This window comes from Elephantulus edwardii, unplaced genomic scaffold (genome assembly GCF_000299155.1).
Source record: "Elephantulus edwardii isolate Elephantulus edwardi_28Jun2011 unplaced genomic scaffold, EleEdw1.0 scaffold00144, whole genome shotgun sequence".
In the NCBI taxonomy this organism is placed as follows: domain Eukaryota; kingdom Metazoa; phylum Chordata; class Mammalia; order Macroscelidea; family Macroscelididae; genus Elephantulus; species Elephantulus edwardii.
The window spans coordinates 8,147,228-8,167,079 of record NW_006399894.1 but is presented as its reverse complement, the minus strand read 5'-3'; the positions used below and the strand labels follow the sequence as shown (position 1 = coordinate 8,167,079).

Below are 19,852 nucleotides of genomic sequence, written 5' to 3'. Positions count from 1 at the left end.
AGTGCGGACCATGGAGCCGAGCAAATTGAAACTGTGAACAATCTCAATCTCTTCACCATCCATCCTGATGCTACCAATTGGTCCAGTGGTGAGAATCTTTGTCTTCTTGACATTGAGCCTCAGTCCATACTGAAGGCTGCAGTGCTTGACCCTCTGCAGCAAGTGCATGAGGTCCTCCTCAGTTTCAGCAAGTAGGGTTGTGTCATCTGCATAACACAGATTGTTAATAGATCTTCCACAAATTCTGACGCCACACTTCTCCTCATAGAGCCCAGCCTCTCGGATAATCTGCTCTGCATACAGGTTGAAAAGGTATGGAGACAGGACACATCCCTGGCATACACACTTCCCAATTTTGAACCATGCGGTGTTACTCTATTCTGTTCTGATGACTGCCTCTTGGTCCAAGTATAGGTTTCTCATTAGCACGATTAAATGTTCTGGGATTCCCTTTCTTCTCAAAGTCAGCCACAGTATGTTATGATCCATACAGTTAAATGCCTTTGCATAATCAATGAGACACAGATAGACATTCCTCTGGTATTCCCTGCTTTCAGCTAAGATCCATCTAACATCAGCTACAATATCCCTAGTACCACGACCCCTTCTAAACCCAGCTTGGACTTCTGGCAGTTCTCTGCTGATGTGCTTTTCCAGTCGTTTTTGGATAATCTTCAGTAGAATCTTGCTTGCATGTGAAATCAATGATATTATTCTGGAGTTTCCGCTCACAGTTGGGTCACCCTTCTTTGGAATGGGAACAAATATAGATCTCTTCCAGTCAGTTGGCCAAGTGGTTGTTCTCCAGATTTCTTGGCACAGTTTGGTGAGCACATGCAGGGCAGCATCTGTTAGCTGAAATATGTCAATTGGTATACCATCTATTCCTGGAGCCTTATTTTTTGCTATTCCCATCAAAGCAGCTTGAACCTCTTCCTTCATCACCATAGGCTCTTGCTCAAATGTAAATGGTACTGTTAATTAAATAAGGAGCCATGGTGGCATCGTAGCTGCTAGCAGAAAGGGAATCCACCAGCCGCTACACTGGAGACACCAACTCAATAATTCACAGCCATGAGTCAGAATGTACTTCTTGGCAGTGGATTCAGTTTATTACTTCAGGAGACATGCCTTTAGCAAGACTCTGTCCCATCTGCTTATTTCCAGGTCGACACTAGTTGAACAATGCTGAACAGGCAGCTTTTGTGGCAGCCCGTCTCTAAAGCTGCTCTATCTTTTAACACAGCTGACTTTCAAGTCTCAATTATACAGGCGGTTTATGTCGGCACATTTACACGCATCCCGGAGCTACCATTCATTTTTGCTTAAAAGAAACCTGTGTAATTCTTCCCCCTGCCCCAAACGGAATTAGAGTCCTGCACTTCAGATTCCAACATGTCATCTCACCTCCCTGTGAGAGGGGGCGGAGCAACTTATGCTGCAATCATTACAGACCTTCAGTACTGGAGAAAACAAATGTGGGCCCCATGATTACTCAGAATTGAAAAAATGAGGCAGGCCAGATGTGTAATTCTCACTTTCTTCTCTCTAGTCCAGGAACAACAGCAACTGATACACAGCAACCAGGCTGAGAGTCACACAGCTGTTGGCAACAGGACTGCCACTCTGCAGCAGCAAGAAGACTGTGGTGACCCAGGTCATGCATTGTAATTACTATCATCTCTCACCCAATTATTGTCAGCACTATTTATTACAACTTTCAAACAAGAACACTCTAGGCTGTCAAAGATTTTGTGGCAACATATTAACATACCTCTCGAACTCTTTTATATTGGTGCTAGATGAAAGGACCATTTATAATTATTGAAGCTCTGTGTGCAAATACAGAAAAGAAACACAACACACCAAAGTGCTTGCTACTAGATTGTAAAGAAATTACAGGTTTCTGCCATAAAATAAAAATTCTGTTGTCTATAGAGAAAAGTGATTGAAGAATCTTGATATATAAAGAACTTGATCTCATTAATGAACCTAAGAGAGGCCCCTTTCAGCTTAAGGTATGAGATAATAAAGGGGCACTGAATAGTGGGGGAAATAATTGTGATTAATAAGCCATACGATATGTGTGTTAATCTTAAATTGCCATGTCATATTTCTCCTCTTTAGAAAAATTTATTTTTGTTGAGAATGAACTTACTTATAGCTGAACCATCATGAGGTTTTCCCAGGCTATAAATTACACAGAAGTTTGCCTGTTTTTCTCCCATAGAGCAAATGGATGTAAAATTCCTACTTTTTAGATGGTAATGCAACTCTTCACCATATTGTCGATTGTCTTCCAGTATGACTCATAGCAACCCTATGAACAAAAAGACCTAAAGCTCCTCTACAACTATCAACATTTATCAAAATTCATGGTTTCCTGAGGCAAGTTATTTAGGAAGTAGAAGCTATTCCTGCTTCCAAACCTGTCATAGTATGTTATTGTTGTTATGTGTCATTGAGTCACCTGCGATATATAGTGACCCTATGTATAACAGCTCTGAACCCTTCCCTGTCTTGAGCCAGTCTCACTAACTCTGACACACAAACCCCCATTGCCCCAGTTACTGTATCAATCTGGGGTCTTCTTCCCCTGCACTGTCCATCCACCCTTTCAAGCATGATGTCCTTCTCATTTTAAGCTCGATTTTTGCCTTTAGAAGTCTAAAATTGATTACTGTTAAACACACTACTTGACTGTGTTAAAAACAGCAATATAAGATACTTCGTTAAGAAATATCTCTTAAGGGCATTGCTTTCAATATATGTGCATATGCCTTGGCTTAGCACATATGTTCTCAAATTTTTTGTTTGTTTTAAGGAATTGAGTATCTTTGTAAAATAGTATTTAAAAACCCTTTGGATTATTGAATTGCATGTATAAGGAGATAGAGAATGTTAAACCCACATAAAGCCATTAAAATAAAATTCTAAATCTGAATCTCATGCATGCAATGACATTCATATATATTTAATGTTTCACCATTGTATTTGAATGCAGAAAATGAGACATTAGCTCTGCAACCTCAAGCAAGTTACCTAGGCATTTTTTACTCATCAACTGTTGTGAGAGTCTAACGATAATTCTGCTTCTAAGGTTTTGAGAGAAAAACAGTGTATGAAAATGTTGGGCAAAGTTGAAGCATTTTAGAAATCTGTCATTTACAAGATTCTATAATACTCTCTACACATTTTCACCATTAACTCTAACATAAAGCAAATATAATCTGTATTTTCAAATATGTTATTGTGCTAGGTAAATACAAGGATCTCTGAAGGCCTAGTAAGGAGCCCTGGTGGTCTAGTGATAAGAAGCTGCACTATAAATCCAAAGTCACACAGTTTGGATCCTCAGCTGCTCTGTGAGAGAAAGGTGGATAATCTTCTGTGTGATTTATTACCTCTGAAAACCCACTGGAGGGTCAGTTATGATTTATTTCCCACTTGGTGGTACACAACACCAGCATGTAGTGGCCTAGGGATAGGGAGTTGGACTGTCAAGCTAAAGACAGGTGGTTAGAAACCACATGAGCAATCTCCTTCCTTGGAATTTCCTTGGAAAACCCGATATAGGTTCAGCTATGAACAGTTCTGACTCAATGGCAATTAGAGAGAGAAGTGATGATAGTCAATATTCTCAAATATTTTAGGGTAACATAGTTTATTAGAATTACTTGGAAAGAAATTAAAAAAAATGTAATGCTTTGAAAATAAAGTCTGATTTTCTCCCTTCCTACATGCAGCTGTAATGCAAAAATTGACTGAGCAGATGACCCACCAGGCAACAAAGCTGACTTTGCTGCAGAAGAAGATTGATAATATTTCTTTGGCAGTGAATAATGTAAAAAACACATACTCTTCTTTAGAAAGCAAAATCAATGAAGATAAAAGTAAGGAATTTCAATCTTTCCTAAAAGGTAAAAGTAAATAATTCATTCCTTTAAGGCAAAAGGCAAATGACTCAATTATCTTTTCTCGCATCTCTTAAGAATCGTTTCTTTGGGTCAGATAGTAAGGAAGCCTGAGCCATGTATTTTAATCAAGTGCTTAAAATTTAGCTTATTTCCCAAATATTGTGATAGCTCCAGATATATTATACTCTATAGTGAAGGTTTTGATGGAATTTTTCATTTGATTTATCAATACATCTAGTTGTAGTCTAAGTTATAATTATTTACAATTAATAAGAGCTTAACACAGTTTACTTCCACAGTGCTATCTAGTTCAAAACTGGGAGTAGAGTTCACCTTGAATTTGCATGGCACCTAGGTAGGTGCATGTTTATATTACAGGATTTGCCTAAATCAAAGTGTATAATTGGTAAAATATATAATTAAAATACCAAACAAAAATAATAATGTATTAATAATTGTCAATAGACATTACCAGAATTTTGTGCTTTGAAACACCACAGCTTATTACCCTTCACTTTTATAAATCAGAAGTCCAAGGCAGGTTTTACCCAGGCTAAAACCAAAATGTAGTAGTTGCATTTTATTCTGACAACATAGAGGAGAATCAGTTTTTTCTAACTCATCCTTTTGATGGAGTTCAGTTTCTCGTAGTTGTTGGAAGCAGGCCCTGCTTTCTTGCTGGCAAATGTCCTTCAGGCTTCTGGAGTCCACCACATCTTTTACTGTGGCCCTTTTCCTCCATCTTCAAACCAGCAACAGCTTGAGTCAATAAAGAACTCCTCTTTCTCAAATTTCTTCTGTTCTACTTTTAAGGAATCTTGTCATTAAATCAGGCTCAAGCAGATAGTTTAGAAGTCTCATCTGAAAATTACTCACTTTAATCACCTTTGCATGATCTCTTTTGCCCCATACATTAACTTCATCACAGGTTGGGGCAAATGGGGTTTTAACATGATTTAAGGACTGGGGGCATGACTCTACCTTTCAGAGAGAGATCTAAATGGTGGTGTTGTCACTGTTGAGCTGGAATTCAGGCACACCTTATTTACATTAAATACTTTTAAAAATTTACTTTCAAACTAGAAACTTGTAGAATCCATCCTCTATCATCTAATGATTTTCTTTGAATGGGCTACTACCCATAGCTTATTTAGCAATACTCGACTGTGCAGACATTTCTGTTAAGAATATTTTCTATTATACTGTCTCTGTTTTACACTTTAGACATAGTGGGTATTTTTTTATGTAAATAAGCATGCCTACCTTTTATGTGCAGTTCATAATTGCACACTGTGTATTTTGACAATAGCTATTATCTTTTTCTGTTTTTGTATATATTTTATTTCTATTTTTTAGTATTATCTTAATAGTTACAAATAAAGTAATATCCTTTTTCTTTTCTAAATTTTACTTATTATATTGTTACCAAGAGATTATACACAGCAGAACATACACCAATCGAATAGTTTCTATAGGTTCTATGACATTGATAACTTTCTTCAAGTTGTATAAAAACTCTCCCTTCTGCTTTTAATTGGCCCCAAAGGTTCCTATCTAATCATTCTCGAGTAGTTGCTAGTTGTCATCAATTTCCCCCCACAGAGAGTTTTGAAAAAGTGATATTCTTTATCACTTAGATTGCCATTTGTTTGTTTGTCACTTGTAAATTTTACCATAATCTTGGCTGTGATTAGTCCATACTTTCTTACATTAGAGATGCTAGTGTGTGCTTTGCTAGTGGTAACTTTTCTCTTTTTTTGTTAAGAATTAATGGGCTATTTGATAAATAAAGTGCAGTTTGAATTTCGGTTTTCATTTGTGATTGACTTAGTTTGTGATCCCCAATCCTCTCTTTATGTTATTCACTGTTCTGACATGCCGCTGTTGAACCTTGTGAATATCACTTTGTATTGTTTGTTTGGAATATTTTGTGAATTTTTTTTTCTTCTCAGCAATCAAGTTATTTGCCTTGTTAAGTTCAGAATATAATATTTGAAATGTAATAATCAATAAAACATCCCTGAGCTAACACCTAGTATTACTCACTATGGCAGAAGCACCCCCCCATGATTTATTTTCATATGATAGTAAGCCTAGACTTAAGAGTTATTGAGATTTCTTGTCAATAATTTAAATCACTAATAGTTTCTTCACATATTTTGTCAAAAGAAACTCAGTTTTATAATTCTTGAGTGTTCTTCACTCATTGCTATTTATTTTCCAATTTACATTTGGTAATTAAGAAGATGATAGCCGTCTATCAACCATCATATTTTTTTCAGAGGTAATATAGTTAAAATTCTTTTTATTATCACATATTCTTAGAACTTAGCCTCAATGTTTTTAGTCCTTTAGAAATATCTAAAGTCTTATGTAAATAGAAAAATAGATCATTAACTTTACTTATTAATTTACTGTTGCTTGTTGCTTCTTTCCCTAGGCCTAAAATCCAAAAGTATTAATGACATGGTGAAGAACATAGTAAGAGAACAATTTAAAATTTTTCAAAACGACATGCAGGAGACTGTAGCCCAGCTTTTCAAGACTGTATCTAGTTTATCAGAAGACCTCGAAAGCACTAAGCAACTAATTCGGCAAGTTAATGAATCCGTGGTTTTAATAGAAGTCCAACAAAAGTCTGCTTTAATGCAAGAAAATAGACCCACTCTAACTGATATCCTGGATCTAAAAAACCGCATTGTGAATGTGAGACAAGAAATGGCTTTTCAATTTGAAAAGCCCATTAAAGAACTAGAAGCAAAGCAGACTCATTTAGAAGGTGCACTGGACCAAGAACACTCCAGAAACAGCCTATACTATGAAAGTCTCAACAAAACTCTTTCTAAAATGACAGAAGTTCATGAGAGACTTGTACCAACTGAGCAAATATCAAATCAGAAGACTGCTGTTGCAGAGTCAGTCAGCAATAATGTCACTGAGTACATGTCTGTTTTGCATAAGCACCTACAGAAGCAGGATTTGATGATGTTGCAAATGGTTGAAGATTTGCGCACCCAAGACAGCAAGATAAACAATCTCACCATCACTTTAGAACTAGAGAAAACATCAGTCCGGGGTGAATGTGAAGACATGTTTTCCAAGTGCAGGAGTGAGTTTAAGTTTCATATTAAGGACACAGAAGAGAATTTGCAGGTTTTAAACCAAACATTGGCTGAGGTTCTCTTTCCAATGGACAAGAGGATGGATACAATGAGTGAACAACTAAATGACCTGACATACGATATGGAGATTCTTCAACCTTTGCTTGAGCAGGGAGCTTCCTTAAGACAAACAGCGACGTATGAACAACCAGCAGAAGTAATAGCAGCAAAGAAAAAGGTGGAAATTATGGGGAAGGCTATCAACAGTCTAAATTTTCTTATGAAAGAACTTACCAAAAAACATAGCTCACTTAGAAATGAAGTACAGAGGCGTGATGATACTTTGGAAAGACGTGTTAGTGAATATGCCTTAGAAATGGAAGATGGTCTAAATAAAACCATGACTGTTTTAAATAATGCCATCGATTTTATTCATGATAACTATGTGCTAAAAAGCACTTTAAATGATATAAAGGATAATTCTGAGGTTCATCATGAATGCACCCAAAAGATGCAAACTATCTTGTCCTTTATTCCCCAATTTCAGCGTTTGAATGCTTCTATTGATATTTTGGTCAATGACCATGAAAGATATGACTTTGTTTTACAAGTTGCCAAGGCCCTCAGTGAACTTCAGAAAGATGAGAAACTAAGCCTGTCTTACTTCCAAAAGAATTATCAAAAGTTAAATGGAACCACTTCTGAAATCATTAAATACCAGCAAAAGCTGGGTCATTTGGAAGAAAGCATACTTGAAATCACAAAGATTTCCAGAAATTATGAAACTCGATTGCAAGGCATTGAGTCTAAAATGGCCCAGACTCTCATACCTTCTTTTGTGTCACTTAAAAAAGGCAATATGGTTCCAAATGAGAGAGATCAGATCCTTCAGCTACAGGTGTTAAATTCTAGATTTAAAGCATTAGAAGCAAAATCCATCCATCTTTCAATTAGCTTCTCTTTGCTTAACAAAACTCTCCATGAAACTTTAATAATGTGTCATAATGCTTTTACAAGTATATCAGAAGTGAACACTACCATACCAAAGAGAATAAAGGCTTCTTTGCCAGATATGCAGCTTCTCCAGAAAGGTCTATCCGAGTTTGTGGAATCAGTAATTGAAGCAAAAACTCAAACAGCCTTATCTAATTTAACTTGGTATATAGATCGATCATTGCCTGGGAGTCTTGCAAATGCTCTCAAGCCTCAGAAGCAGGTAAAACCTGGACTAAAGAAACTTAATACATCTAAGAAATCTACAGTGAATCTGACCACAGTCCTGATTGGCCGGAATCAAAGAAACACGGACAGTGTTGTATTTCCTGGTAAGTTAATACTTTTTAAAAAAAATACTTGTAATCTCTCTCTTTTTTAAAAATAATATTTAGATTTGGATAACATATAGACTTTAATTAAGACCATAAAATGTAAAAGGTGCTTACTTGAACAAAAGGGTTTTGTTTCTGTTTATCGTAAAGTTAGAATCAGCTTGTAGCTGATCCTCCAGTAGATTCTGACTGGCATTGACTTGCATTAGAGTAGATTGCCCATCTTTCTCTTGGGGAGCAACTGGAGGACTTGAACTGTGTGCCTTTAGATTGAGATTGCAACTCCTTGTCACAAAGCCACCGAAACCACCAGAGCTCCCTTGAATGTGGGAAAGTAGTCAAATAATACAAGAGTCACTGATAAATACAGGCATACCTTATTTTATTGCTTTTCACAGATACTGCATTTTTCATTAATGTAAGGTTTGAGATAATCCTGCATTCAAGTGAGTCTATCAGTGCAGTTTTCTCAATAACAGACATTCATTTCATGTCCCTGTGTTGGAATCCTCACAATATTTTTGGCTTTTTCACAATGTTTTTAAACATATAACAGACTTCAGTAGAGTGAAAACAAAACTTTTACAAGCACTAGAAAATAACAACAACAACAACAAAAAAAAACCCTGTGATTAATTTTAATGCAATATTTGCTGAACTAGAATTAAATCCATAGAATTTCCTAGGTATACCAGTAATTTGAATCTCATTATGTCCTCTGAAAATAAGTAATAGAAAGCAGGCAAATATGATGTAAATATCTACTAGTATTTTAACATTTTTTGACTCACTCACTCTCACTCATTGTCTTTATGTCAGAAACTACTCATAGCAGTCCTTCCAATGGGTTTTGAGAGGCTGTAAATCACACAGGAGAAGATAATCTCTCTTTCTAGGTTTGTGGGGGGAAAAAGAGGAAAAACAACACCCCAAAAACAAACAAAGCTCCATTAGAACACCTTCTTTTTATATTTCAGTAAAGTAAGGGCTATTATTAGACAATAGGCTTTTTGAAGAACAAAACTAGACTGTGTCTGATTCATGGTAACATTATTGGCACAATATCAGATACACAACAGGAACTCAAATATCTACTAGATGACTAGTTGAGAGCATGAGTGAAAGGAATTTGATTCGTATAGATTGTAGAAGACCACAAATGTCAAGCAACAGATTTTAGACAGGTTACTGACATGGTGACTACAAAATGGGATTAAAAAAGAGCAGAAACTGAGGATAGTGAAGGGCCAGGCAATGTTTTGTTCTGCTATATGTAGAATCATTTATGAGGGATAGTTATTGGGTGGTATTTAATAGCTACATTTTAAGATTATTATGTCTTTGAATCCGTTATGTGACACAATTAGTTCATAGTGTTTGATTACTGAGAGATGGCTCGGAAAAGCCCAGGTAATCTGCTCTGACAGGTCAGAGGTTTAAAACTTTGAGGAGCACAGTTCTATTTTGTGAACATGATGTGTTTTGGGTTTATTTGGTGTTTGTTTGTGTGTGTGTGTGTGTGTGTGTGTGTGTGTGTGTGTCTTCGTTAATTTTTAAAAAAGTATTATACTAGTTTATTTACAAAATTTGTTAATCCATTTGATTGTGTTGTGGTAGGACATCTGGGCTGTGTCCATCTTCTTGCAATGGTGAATAACGCCGCTATGAACATTGGTGTACAAGTCTCCATTTGTCCCTTGGTTCTCATTTTTTTAGGCTATATTCCAGGTAGTGGAATAGCTGGGTCATATGGAATTTCTATGTTCAGCGTTTTGAGGAAGCACCAAACTACCTTTCACAGTGGGTGTACCATTTTACAATACCATCAACAATGTATAAGAGTTCCTTTCTCGCCACATCCTCTCAAACATGTATTACTTGTTGCTCTGTTAAACTTTGCAAACACTTGTACTGGAGCGAGATGGTATCTCACTGTGGTTTTGATTTGCATCTCTCTTATTGCCAGTGATTTTGAACATTTCTTCATGGGTCTGTTTGCCATTTGAGTATCTTCCTCTGTGAAAATCTTTCCAAGTCTTTTGCCCATTTTGTAATTGTGCATCTTAATGAAATTGGCAGCAAACTTTTTAAAAAAAATCTTTGATACTTTGGAGAAGAACACTGACTGTGGTAATAAATGTGACTCTGAAGCATGAATATAGCAGTGGTATGCAGCAAGCTTGAAGAGCGTAAAATTCAGACTGTCAGGATATCACTGCATGAAAATCACTAAGAACTAGAACTAGGTGGAGCTGTTTGAATAAGAAGAGAGGTATTGAAATATTGTGAAGGTAAAAAATGAACAAAACCAGAAGAACAGTGTGGGGTCAGAGGAACCACTAAACATAGACTTGCTTGTGCTTACTGACTTATCTGTGATGAGGGATTTGTGCTTACGTTCTCATTTATAGTGAACAACAATTAATTCCTAATAATAATAATAATTATTCTAGGTATGGATTCTTTTTTCCAATGATGCTTAGATGAAATTTTTTTCATTGTTCCTTAGTTTACTGTAGGTAGAAAAATTTTGGGGCTTACCAGCTAAAATTAATGAGTTTGATTACAACCTCTTAAAACCAGCTGACAAATCAGTTGAGTTGGTTCTCCTTGACAGCAATGTGAGTGTGAGGGATTTTTTGTTTGCTTTTTTGTTTTATTTTTTGTGTTTTGTTTGTTTAAAGATAGCAATAATGATGTTATGGAACTAGTGATAGACTAAACTCATTTCAGAGAGCTCTGGTAGCTTCGTGGAAATGAATTGTGCTGTCAACCCAAAAAAGTCAGGCAGTCTGAATCCACCAGCAGCTCAGCAAGAGACAGATGGGCAATCTCTTTCCATGCTACAGCCTCTAAAAAATGTAAGGGGGCATCATCTATGAGTTGGTTCTAACTCAATAGCAATGAGTTTTAGAGCTGAGATCTAATTTCATGCTTAAATCATATATTCATTTTACCAAGGTACACCGACATAATTTTCAGGGTTCTTCCAAGGGACTATACAGATTATATGTCCTTTAAACTGATCCCAACTACAAAGCCAAGATGGTTCAGTGGACAGTTGAGCAGGTGATGGCGATGTATGATGACAAAACTACTGGACTCCAGCTAAGTTCTCTTAGAATACTAGAAGTATACCAACTAGGGGGTAAAACTTTGGTACCTTTTAAGGACTCTAGGAATGGGACACATTGGACACAGTAGCTTAATTTGGATATTTGTTTCTTTTGATCTTTGACAAAGAGTCCTGGAGGGTGGGAGGGTTGAACTTTGATGTGATATTGTAAATACCATGAAGAAACATTTACTGTTTGTTATTGTTAAGGCAAGGAGACAATTTACAATAGTCTTACCAATGTCACATTCATAGCAAACTGATTTTTGAGCAAAAAATTTTCTTGGGGTCTTTTCCAATTAATAACCATCTGGATAGTACATACCATCCACCAGCTCCATGACTAACGGAAAATTACAGCTTGGCTTTTCACAAGCAGATGACCAGGTCTTTTTTTCATCCAGCCTTGGTGAAAGATGACCGGGTGTTTTTTCATCCAGCCTTGGTGAGAGATGACCAGGTGTTTTTTTTTTTTCACCAAGGCTGGGTGAAAGCAAAACCTCATCATCTTCTGGTGAAAAATAATCACAGTTCCACTCTGAGCCCTAAGGTTACCATTCACACTGTTCAAGTTGCCATTGAGTTAATTCAAACTCTTGGTGACCTTATTATCATTTGCATAATGAATGAAAATTTATAGAAAAATATTATATACAATATACACCTTTGAAAATGTTAATCTTAATAATAGCTGAGAATTCACTTTGAAGCTTGAAAGCAAGACGATAATAACAATAATGTTAATATAAGATTAAAACAACAAAACCTGAAACTCACTCTGTCAAGTTGAAAGTAACACATAGTAAACCCTCCTGAGGATGCTAATAGTCTAAGAAGTGATTGTCCATCTTTTGCCTGAGAAGTCACTTTTGTGTTCCAACTGCCAGAGAGATTCAGCATTTGGGTTGGCAGAGCCAACCCAAGCTCTAAGGAGCTTCCACACAATAACAGATACTATTTATTAACACTTAGAATACCCTACAGAGCTCTGGCAGCTTGTCTGTTGTATGCTGTCAAGTCAAAACCAACCTACTGCTGCCCCTCCAGCAAGTTTTCAGAAGCAGTAAATAGCTCAGGAGGAGACAGTGCATCTTTCTCCCACAGAGCTACTGGTGGATTAGAATCACAGCCTTTGAGATTGCAACACAGCTTCTTAGTACTAGGCCAAAAGTAGCAATTTGAATACACCAAGTACTTGGATGACAATCTCCTCCTGTGTGATTACTGGCTCTGAAAACCCATTGGAGGGTCAGTTATGGGTCAGTTTCAACTCGGTGTTACATAACAACAACATAGTAACCCAGGCACTATACACATTGAGCTATGCATTACATACATCACTTCATTTGTCAATGTCGATGAGGTAGATATTCTCTAAGTTCATGGTTGGATAAACATACAGCTACTAAGAACTCTGTCTAAGCTCATGTATTATCTACATGATAGAAATTTGACTTGAGATCTGCTAGACTCCACTTTTCAGTCCTTAATCACTCTACTCAGAGTTTGTTTACTTGCCTTTCATTCACATCTGCTTGCATTACAAGTATCGTATATATTTAAGAGGTTGCCTGTATCTGAATATTCCATGTGGGTTGAATTGATATTCATGTTGGATTTCCTTTACTAGGAATTCTAATGCTGCAATTCGTTTGGCACTGATAATAAGACACTAGAAGATCATCTTGTCTACACAACTTTCCTATGTTATAGCTAATGGATGATTGTCATTGTAAGGTATTATCAATTATTAATAAGTTCTTCTCATTGACAGATGAAACAGAAAGGCAAAATATAGAATACCCATCTCTGTCACTTTGTCTTGAACTGTTTCACATCCAGCCGTAGTAACGACGATCCTTCATAGGTCATGGCCGACATAAGCTGTTCCACTTCAATTGCTGAATATTTGATTTGTTTCTAAACAATATTCTAGTAGATACCATAAGGGTTTCCTTTGATCATTGAAGATGTGTTTGTATAGTGATTGGCAGATCTACGGAGAGGCTTTGGCGACTTGACCTTCCTAGAGTAACTGCATCCTGTCTTATCATAATGTTGGCATTGCTAATTCTGAGGGGCCTGCCTCCTTCTTGTGCCACATTGGCTATTTTTTCCCCCTTATTAAACCTTATTTTAGTAAATACTTATATGTAAAACATATTGTCATTGAATTAGAACCAGGTCATGACTGACCAATCACAAGGCTCTAAATCATTTGGAAGTAGATTGCCTGTCTTTCTCATCTGGTGGATTTGAACCGCCAGACAAGTGATTAGCAGCATGACCCCTTCCAGATTATGCCATCAGAATCTCTCTTTCTCTCCCCTCCCACCCAGAGAAATTCTGATGGTGTGGCTCTTACGGAGTTGTGCTTCAAACTCAGAGGCTGCACTCATTTTTATGCTCATGTTTACAAGTAGCTCCTTGGGGTTAATATGGAAAACCTCCTCCTGTGCAATTTGTAGCCTCTGATAACCACCATGAGTCAGAGGTCAGCTATGGGTCAGTTCTGACTCAAGGACAGTAAATGAGCGACAGAAGCCCACGTGACTCTCAGCACCCAGTGGTTTTATTGAGAGCTGGTCACATAGACACCCTATGTCTATAGAAACTCCAGACTCTCACAGAGAAGGCAGAAGTTCAGCACAAATTATATGCTTATGAAAAAAGCAGACATGGTGAATTACACATCAGTTAAGAAACAAAAGAATTCAGATTCCGAAAAGCCAGTCTGAAGATCAAGCTGCAAATAGACATTTCTAACAATAGAAATCCTTAGCCCATTGTGGTGTCTCTTTTCTTCAAATGATCTTAAAGACATTCTTCGTGCCTGAGTCAGATGGCCTTTACAGTGTATGATAATAAAATCATATCAGTGTGGAAGAGAATAGTAAATGAAGTACTTTTTGTTCATGGCCTCCTGGAAGAATAAAGGACTCCTCTAGTTTTCTTTATGATCTTCTTTCCTGTGAGAGAGTGACAGTTGAAGCTGCTGACAAAATCAACTACCCTTTCCCAACCTTGTTTTACAATAGTGGCCTTGAGAGTGAAGTTGAAGAGATAGAAATGCATATATTTGATAATCTCACCTTTGGAGTGAAAAAAATATTAACACATGGTCTGCCACATATAAAGGAAATAGGACTGAATATCATGTTCCATTTACCTAGTCACTAGAATATGTAAATTTTCCTTATCAAGAATCTTATGAGTTTATATTTTATTTGACAGCAGTGGTTTACTTTTGATATTTCATACTCATATGCATCCTTTCCTTTGACTCTGAGGATCTGAAACAAAATTGATTGTTAACTTACTGTAAATTAAATACAGTGAATATATATATATATATATATAATATGTTCCTCTACAGTATGTAATAACATTATATATTGAAAATTGCATGAGAGAATTACATTCTAGTGTATTGATTCTCAAATATGAGAAGGAAGGCAAAGAGATTATTAAACACAGATTGTGAGCTTGTTCCACATAGAAAAGCAAGTGCACATGTTATTGTTGTTGTTAAGGGCTGTCGAATTGAGTATAACTCATAATGATCCTATGAACAGCCAATATGAACCTTGTCTTATCCTGTGCCATTATCACAATCTCTGACACACTTGAGCCCGTTGCTCCAGTCACTGTGAATGTAATACATCTTCTGTCATAGACACAATTTGATCTAAATATAAGATTTTTACATATTGTTAAGGGAGTGGTGTAGTGAGTAGGAAATAATGCTGCCAGCCTAAACACAGCAAGTTTGAATTCATCAGCAGTTTCAAAGGAGAAAGACGAGCCTTCTCCTCATGTGCAATTTCCAGACTTTGACTGGAAGGTCAGCCAGAAGTCAGCTCTAACTTGATAGCAATGAGGTTTTTAGTTTGGTTATTTCACCCTTTTAATAGATGTGTAATAGTATCTTCTTGTTGATTGCTGTGGAGTTGAGCTTGACTCATAGTGACACGATGAACAAAAGGCTTGAAGTCTTTCTATATCTATCGTCATTTATCAGAGTTCATAGTTTCCAGAGGCGTGCTGTTTAGGAAGTGGTTGCCACTCTTGCTTCCTTTTTATTGTAATGTTATTTTATAATCTCTTAATGAAATTACTCTGCTGGCCTAGAAGTAAGGAACTGTGCTGCCATCCCAAAGTCAGTTAAAACCCACCAGTTGCCCCATGGGAGAAAGATGGGCAATCTCCTTCTATGCAATTTACTGCCTCTGAAACCTCGCTGGAGGGTCAGTTATGGGTGGATTCTGACTCTATGGTACCTAACAACAATGAGTAATGGTGTTTATATACAGAAAGTGATTTTCATTCTTCTTTTGATTGAATATTGTATCTTTAAAGAAAAGTGAGAAAATAAGAAATGCAGACAATTGGCAATAGCAAATAAATGCATTTCCCTCTGTAGGTCACAGTTTAAGATGAAAAAAATAATTGTTTGCTAGACAAAGTTAGAGTAAATCTTTTGGAACAGATCTAACATATTTGGATAAAATAGCTGTGTTTTGAAACGCTATTTGAAGGTACACAAGCCAATGTAAAATTTAAAAAAATTAATAGTAATACTAGGAAAAAATGCTATATGAAGAGTGAAAAAAAGCCTCAGGAAAATAATTAATGATGTACATGGAACAACAAAAATAAAGAAGATAAATTATACTTTTCTTGGGGAAAAACTAGTAGATATTACTGGAAATAATATTTCTCAAATATATTTAGCAAAGACTGAAACATTGTAACAATGAATTATAAAATATAATACATGCAAATAAATATTTCCATTTCTGGAAGTTTTGGGAAAGAGAAATATTTCAAGAGCAAAAGAAGTATTTGTCCAAGAGAAATAATTGAAATTTAGAAAATGTGTGTACCTATCTGAAACATGTGTGCATCTGAAGTTAGAAACATTTTTGATAACATTGGAATAAGAGTAAAAGACAAACAAATTGCCTGTGTTGTGTGGACACCTTATTTAGGCACCGTTACGTGGTGTACTGATTTAAGCATTTCCGTGGTGTACTTAAAATCAGTTCCAGAAGCAAAACGATAGGCTGACTCATTAATATGTTGGAAACACCATTTTGTGACAAATAGGGATCAGTTATTTGCATGCTTGCTGTCCAAATAAATTAAAAAATGAGACCTTGATGTTAAAGTAGAAACAACTAAAGCAATATTTAAAATTTTAAATAAACAAACAAAAATAAATCAATATATTTTAATACACTATTGTCACTGTTAAGTGACACAGAGCCAACTCCAACTCATAGCAACTCTATTCACAATAGCACAAAATCTGGTTCAGCCTTGCAGCACCCTGACCATTTGTCGTGCTTACATTCATTGTTGTGGTCAGCGTGCCAGTCAATCTCATCTAATGGATCTCTACTTCTCATCTGCCAGTTTATGGTACTTTGGTAGGTTGCAGGTAGCTATGGTCCTGGAAGCAGTGCATACTGGAAAGGTCATTATTGGTGGAGAGATCTTAATCTCCAGATTAAGAAAGTTTAGGAATAACACACCCTAGTGAAACCAGAGCCATCACTCAAACAGATGCCTGTACACCCATGTTTATTGCTGTGTTATTCATAAAAACAAAGAGATGGAAGCAACCCAAGTGTCCACCAAAAAACGAATGAATAGAAAAACTATGTTATATTGACACAATTCACTATGCAACACTGAAAAATAATAAACTCGTAAAACATTACACAACATGGGTTACTGAGTGAAATATCCTAGCACAAGAAGACAAATACTGCAAAACACCACAGTTATGAAAAAGGACTGGCATGGGAGTTTTGGATGAAACTAGGAAAAGAGTGTATAGATAAAAAAACACTGCATGGAACAGATGAGAGAACTAATTGTTAAAAAGGAATACATGATTAGGCATTATATGTATGACAATGTAAAATCTAACTTTCTATAAGCTTTCATTAAAATCACAATTAAAAATGAGAGAGAGAGAGAAGCTAGGAAGGTAGAGAGAGAGGGTGTTCTAGTCTATGGCATCGCTGCTAGATGTTATAAGTGATTAGGGTGGACGTGTCTCATAGGAAGTATGTGCACCTAGTACATCACAGATGTCAGGAATGATTGAGGGGGGACATTTTCATAGGGAGCTCGTTCTAGATGTCATAGTGATTCCCTGGCTATCTACTATCTACTTTGAAAAGTAATCCATGAAAATATTACGAATTATAGAAGAATATTGTTGCAAATGTATTATGTACTTCAATTCAAGCTGGAACTGGCCCATAGCTGACCCTCCAGTGGGTGTTTAGAAGCTGTAACAGAGAGGAAATTGCCCACAGAACAGCTGGTGGATTCAAACTGCTTACCTTTGTTTTGACAATACAATTGCTTAACTCTAAACCACCAGAACAGGGTGTATTATAACGTTAAGAGAATAAACCTTTCTTACTGAAACTGAGGCAGACCTGAAGTGCCTGCTGCAGATGGTCAAGGACTGTAGTCTTCAATATGGATTGAAGTTCAACATCAAGAACGCAAAGATTCTTATTATTGGGCCAATTGGTTGCACCATGATGGATGGAGAACAGATTGAGGTTGTTAACAGTTATGTTCAGCTCCACAATCAACACTCTTGGCACCAGAAGTCAGGAAATCGAAAGACAAATTGCATTAGGTAAATCTGCTGTCACAGGATTCTTCAGAGTCTAAAAAGCAACCATGTCAGTCAGATTAAGGTGTGCCTGAGCCAGGGCATGGTCTTCACAATTATTTGCTGTTCATCAGAGGGCTGACCAATAACTAAGGATGACAGAAGAAGAATTGATGTCTTTGAGTTGTAGTGCTGGAAAAGAGTCTTGAACATACCATGGACCACCAAGAAAACAAACAGATCTGTTTTTGAGAGGGTGAAAACTAGTTTCTCATTGGAGGTTAGGATTCTTAAGCTCCATTGCACATACTTAGGGGATGTGATCAAGAGGGACTTATTCTTGGAGAAGGATACTTGGAAGGATGGAGGGACAGCACAGGAGAAGATGCAGGATGAGATGGATAGATATAGTAACTTGGTCAATGGGGGAATGTGTGTTGGAGTCAGTGAGACTGGCTCAGGACAGGGCAGGCTTCAGAGCTATTATACATAGAGGTGCTATGAGTGACAGCCGATTTGATGGCACATAACAATGATGACATAGTGATAAGAGATTCATTCCCTGGGTTGACAGGCCCTGAAAATACGTACTAACTACAATGAATTGAAACATACCACAGACAGGACAAGAGTGGGCAATATTGAATTTTGTTATGCATGATGTTCCCATGAGTTGGAACCAACTTAATGGCAAAAAATATGTGATATAATGTGTATAATATAGTTTATAATACAAAAGTGTATTATATACAATAAAATATTAAAACTCATTGTGTGGGGTCGGAACCAACTTCTAGCTGACTCTCTAGTGGGTTTTCAGAGGCTGTAAAACATATGAAATTGCTCATCTTTCCTGAAGCAACTGTGGGTTCAAACTACCCACCTTTGCATTGACAATGCAATTCCTTATCCAATAGGCTACCGTATCTCCCTTTTACACATAAAATAAACAAGTAAAAACAAAGACAATTAATAGAGATTTGCCTACTTATTTGTCGTTTACTAATTCAGTTGTTTCTGGCTAAACATTTAAGGAAAACTGTGTGGACAGATTAGTAAACTCAACTCAGTCTCTCTTTTGTTGGAGCTCAGACATGAAACAAGTAATTATAAAAAATGGTGAGTGTTCTACAGTGTCACAGTCTTGTGAAAAGGTGAGAGACTTTCTCATCTGTTCAAATTTAACATGAGCATTTATGGAACAGGAAAATGGAATAGGTGGAAAAAAATGTAACATGAGTAAATGTTAAATTCCAGAAAGCTAAAACCAGAACAAATTGAGAGTTATGAAGTAGGTCAAGACAATAGCAAAGGATTTTCAGTCATGTGCAGAGAAGGAAAATTAATAATGAAGGATTAAGTATGCTACTTGTGCAAAAAAAAAAAGTATAAAATATTGACGTAGAGGAGCTGTTCAACTAACTGCACTAATAAGTGGACTAGAAACAGGTTGACATGTTACTGAATCCCAAGGTAAGAAAGAAGTTGTAAAGAATTTACTTGATATTATTTCACGTCTCTTGATAAGATGAATTGACATAACAGCTATAACAATGAACTTAAATACAGCAGAAATTGTGGATTGTACAGGATCCAGCAGGGCTTTGGTGTACTGTGTTAGGGTTGCCATGAATGAGAGCCCACTCCCCAGCTTATACAAACAGAATCAATACAATATTTTCAAATGGTCATATATTGTTGTTTTTTTTCCTATAATTATGTTTTATTAATTTTCATAAACATTTACA

The 19,852-nt window shown here is 36.5% G+C and overlaps 1 protein-coding gene across 1 annotated transcript in view; it reads left to right on the top strand.

Annotated features, from left to right (window-relative positions):
* MMRN1 (multimerin 1) overlaps positions 1-19,852 on the top strand; it is an 86,895-nt gene that overhangs the window by 44,392 nt on the left and 22,651 nt on the right. The window contains exons 4-6 of the mRNA XM_006894483.1: positions 1,553-1,657; positions 3,747-3,920; positions 6,358-8,343. Of these exons, the coding sequence (XP_006894545.1) occupies positions 1,553-1,657; positions 3,747-3,920; positions 6,358-8,343 (2,265 nt within the window). The remainder of the gene's footprint in view (positions 1-1,552; positions 1,658-3,746; positions 3,921-6,357; positions 8,344-19,852) is intronic.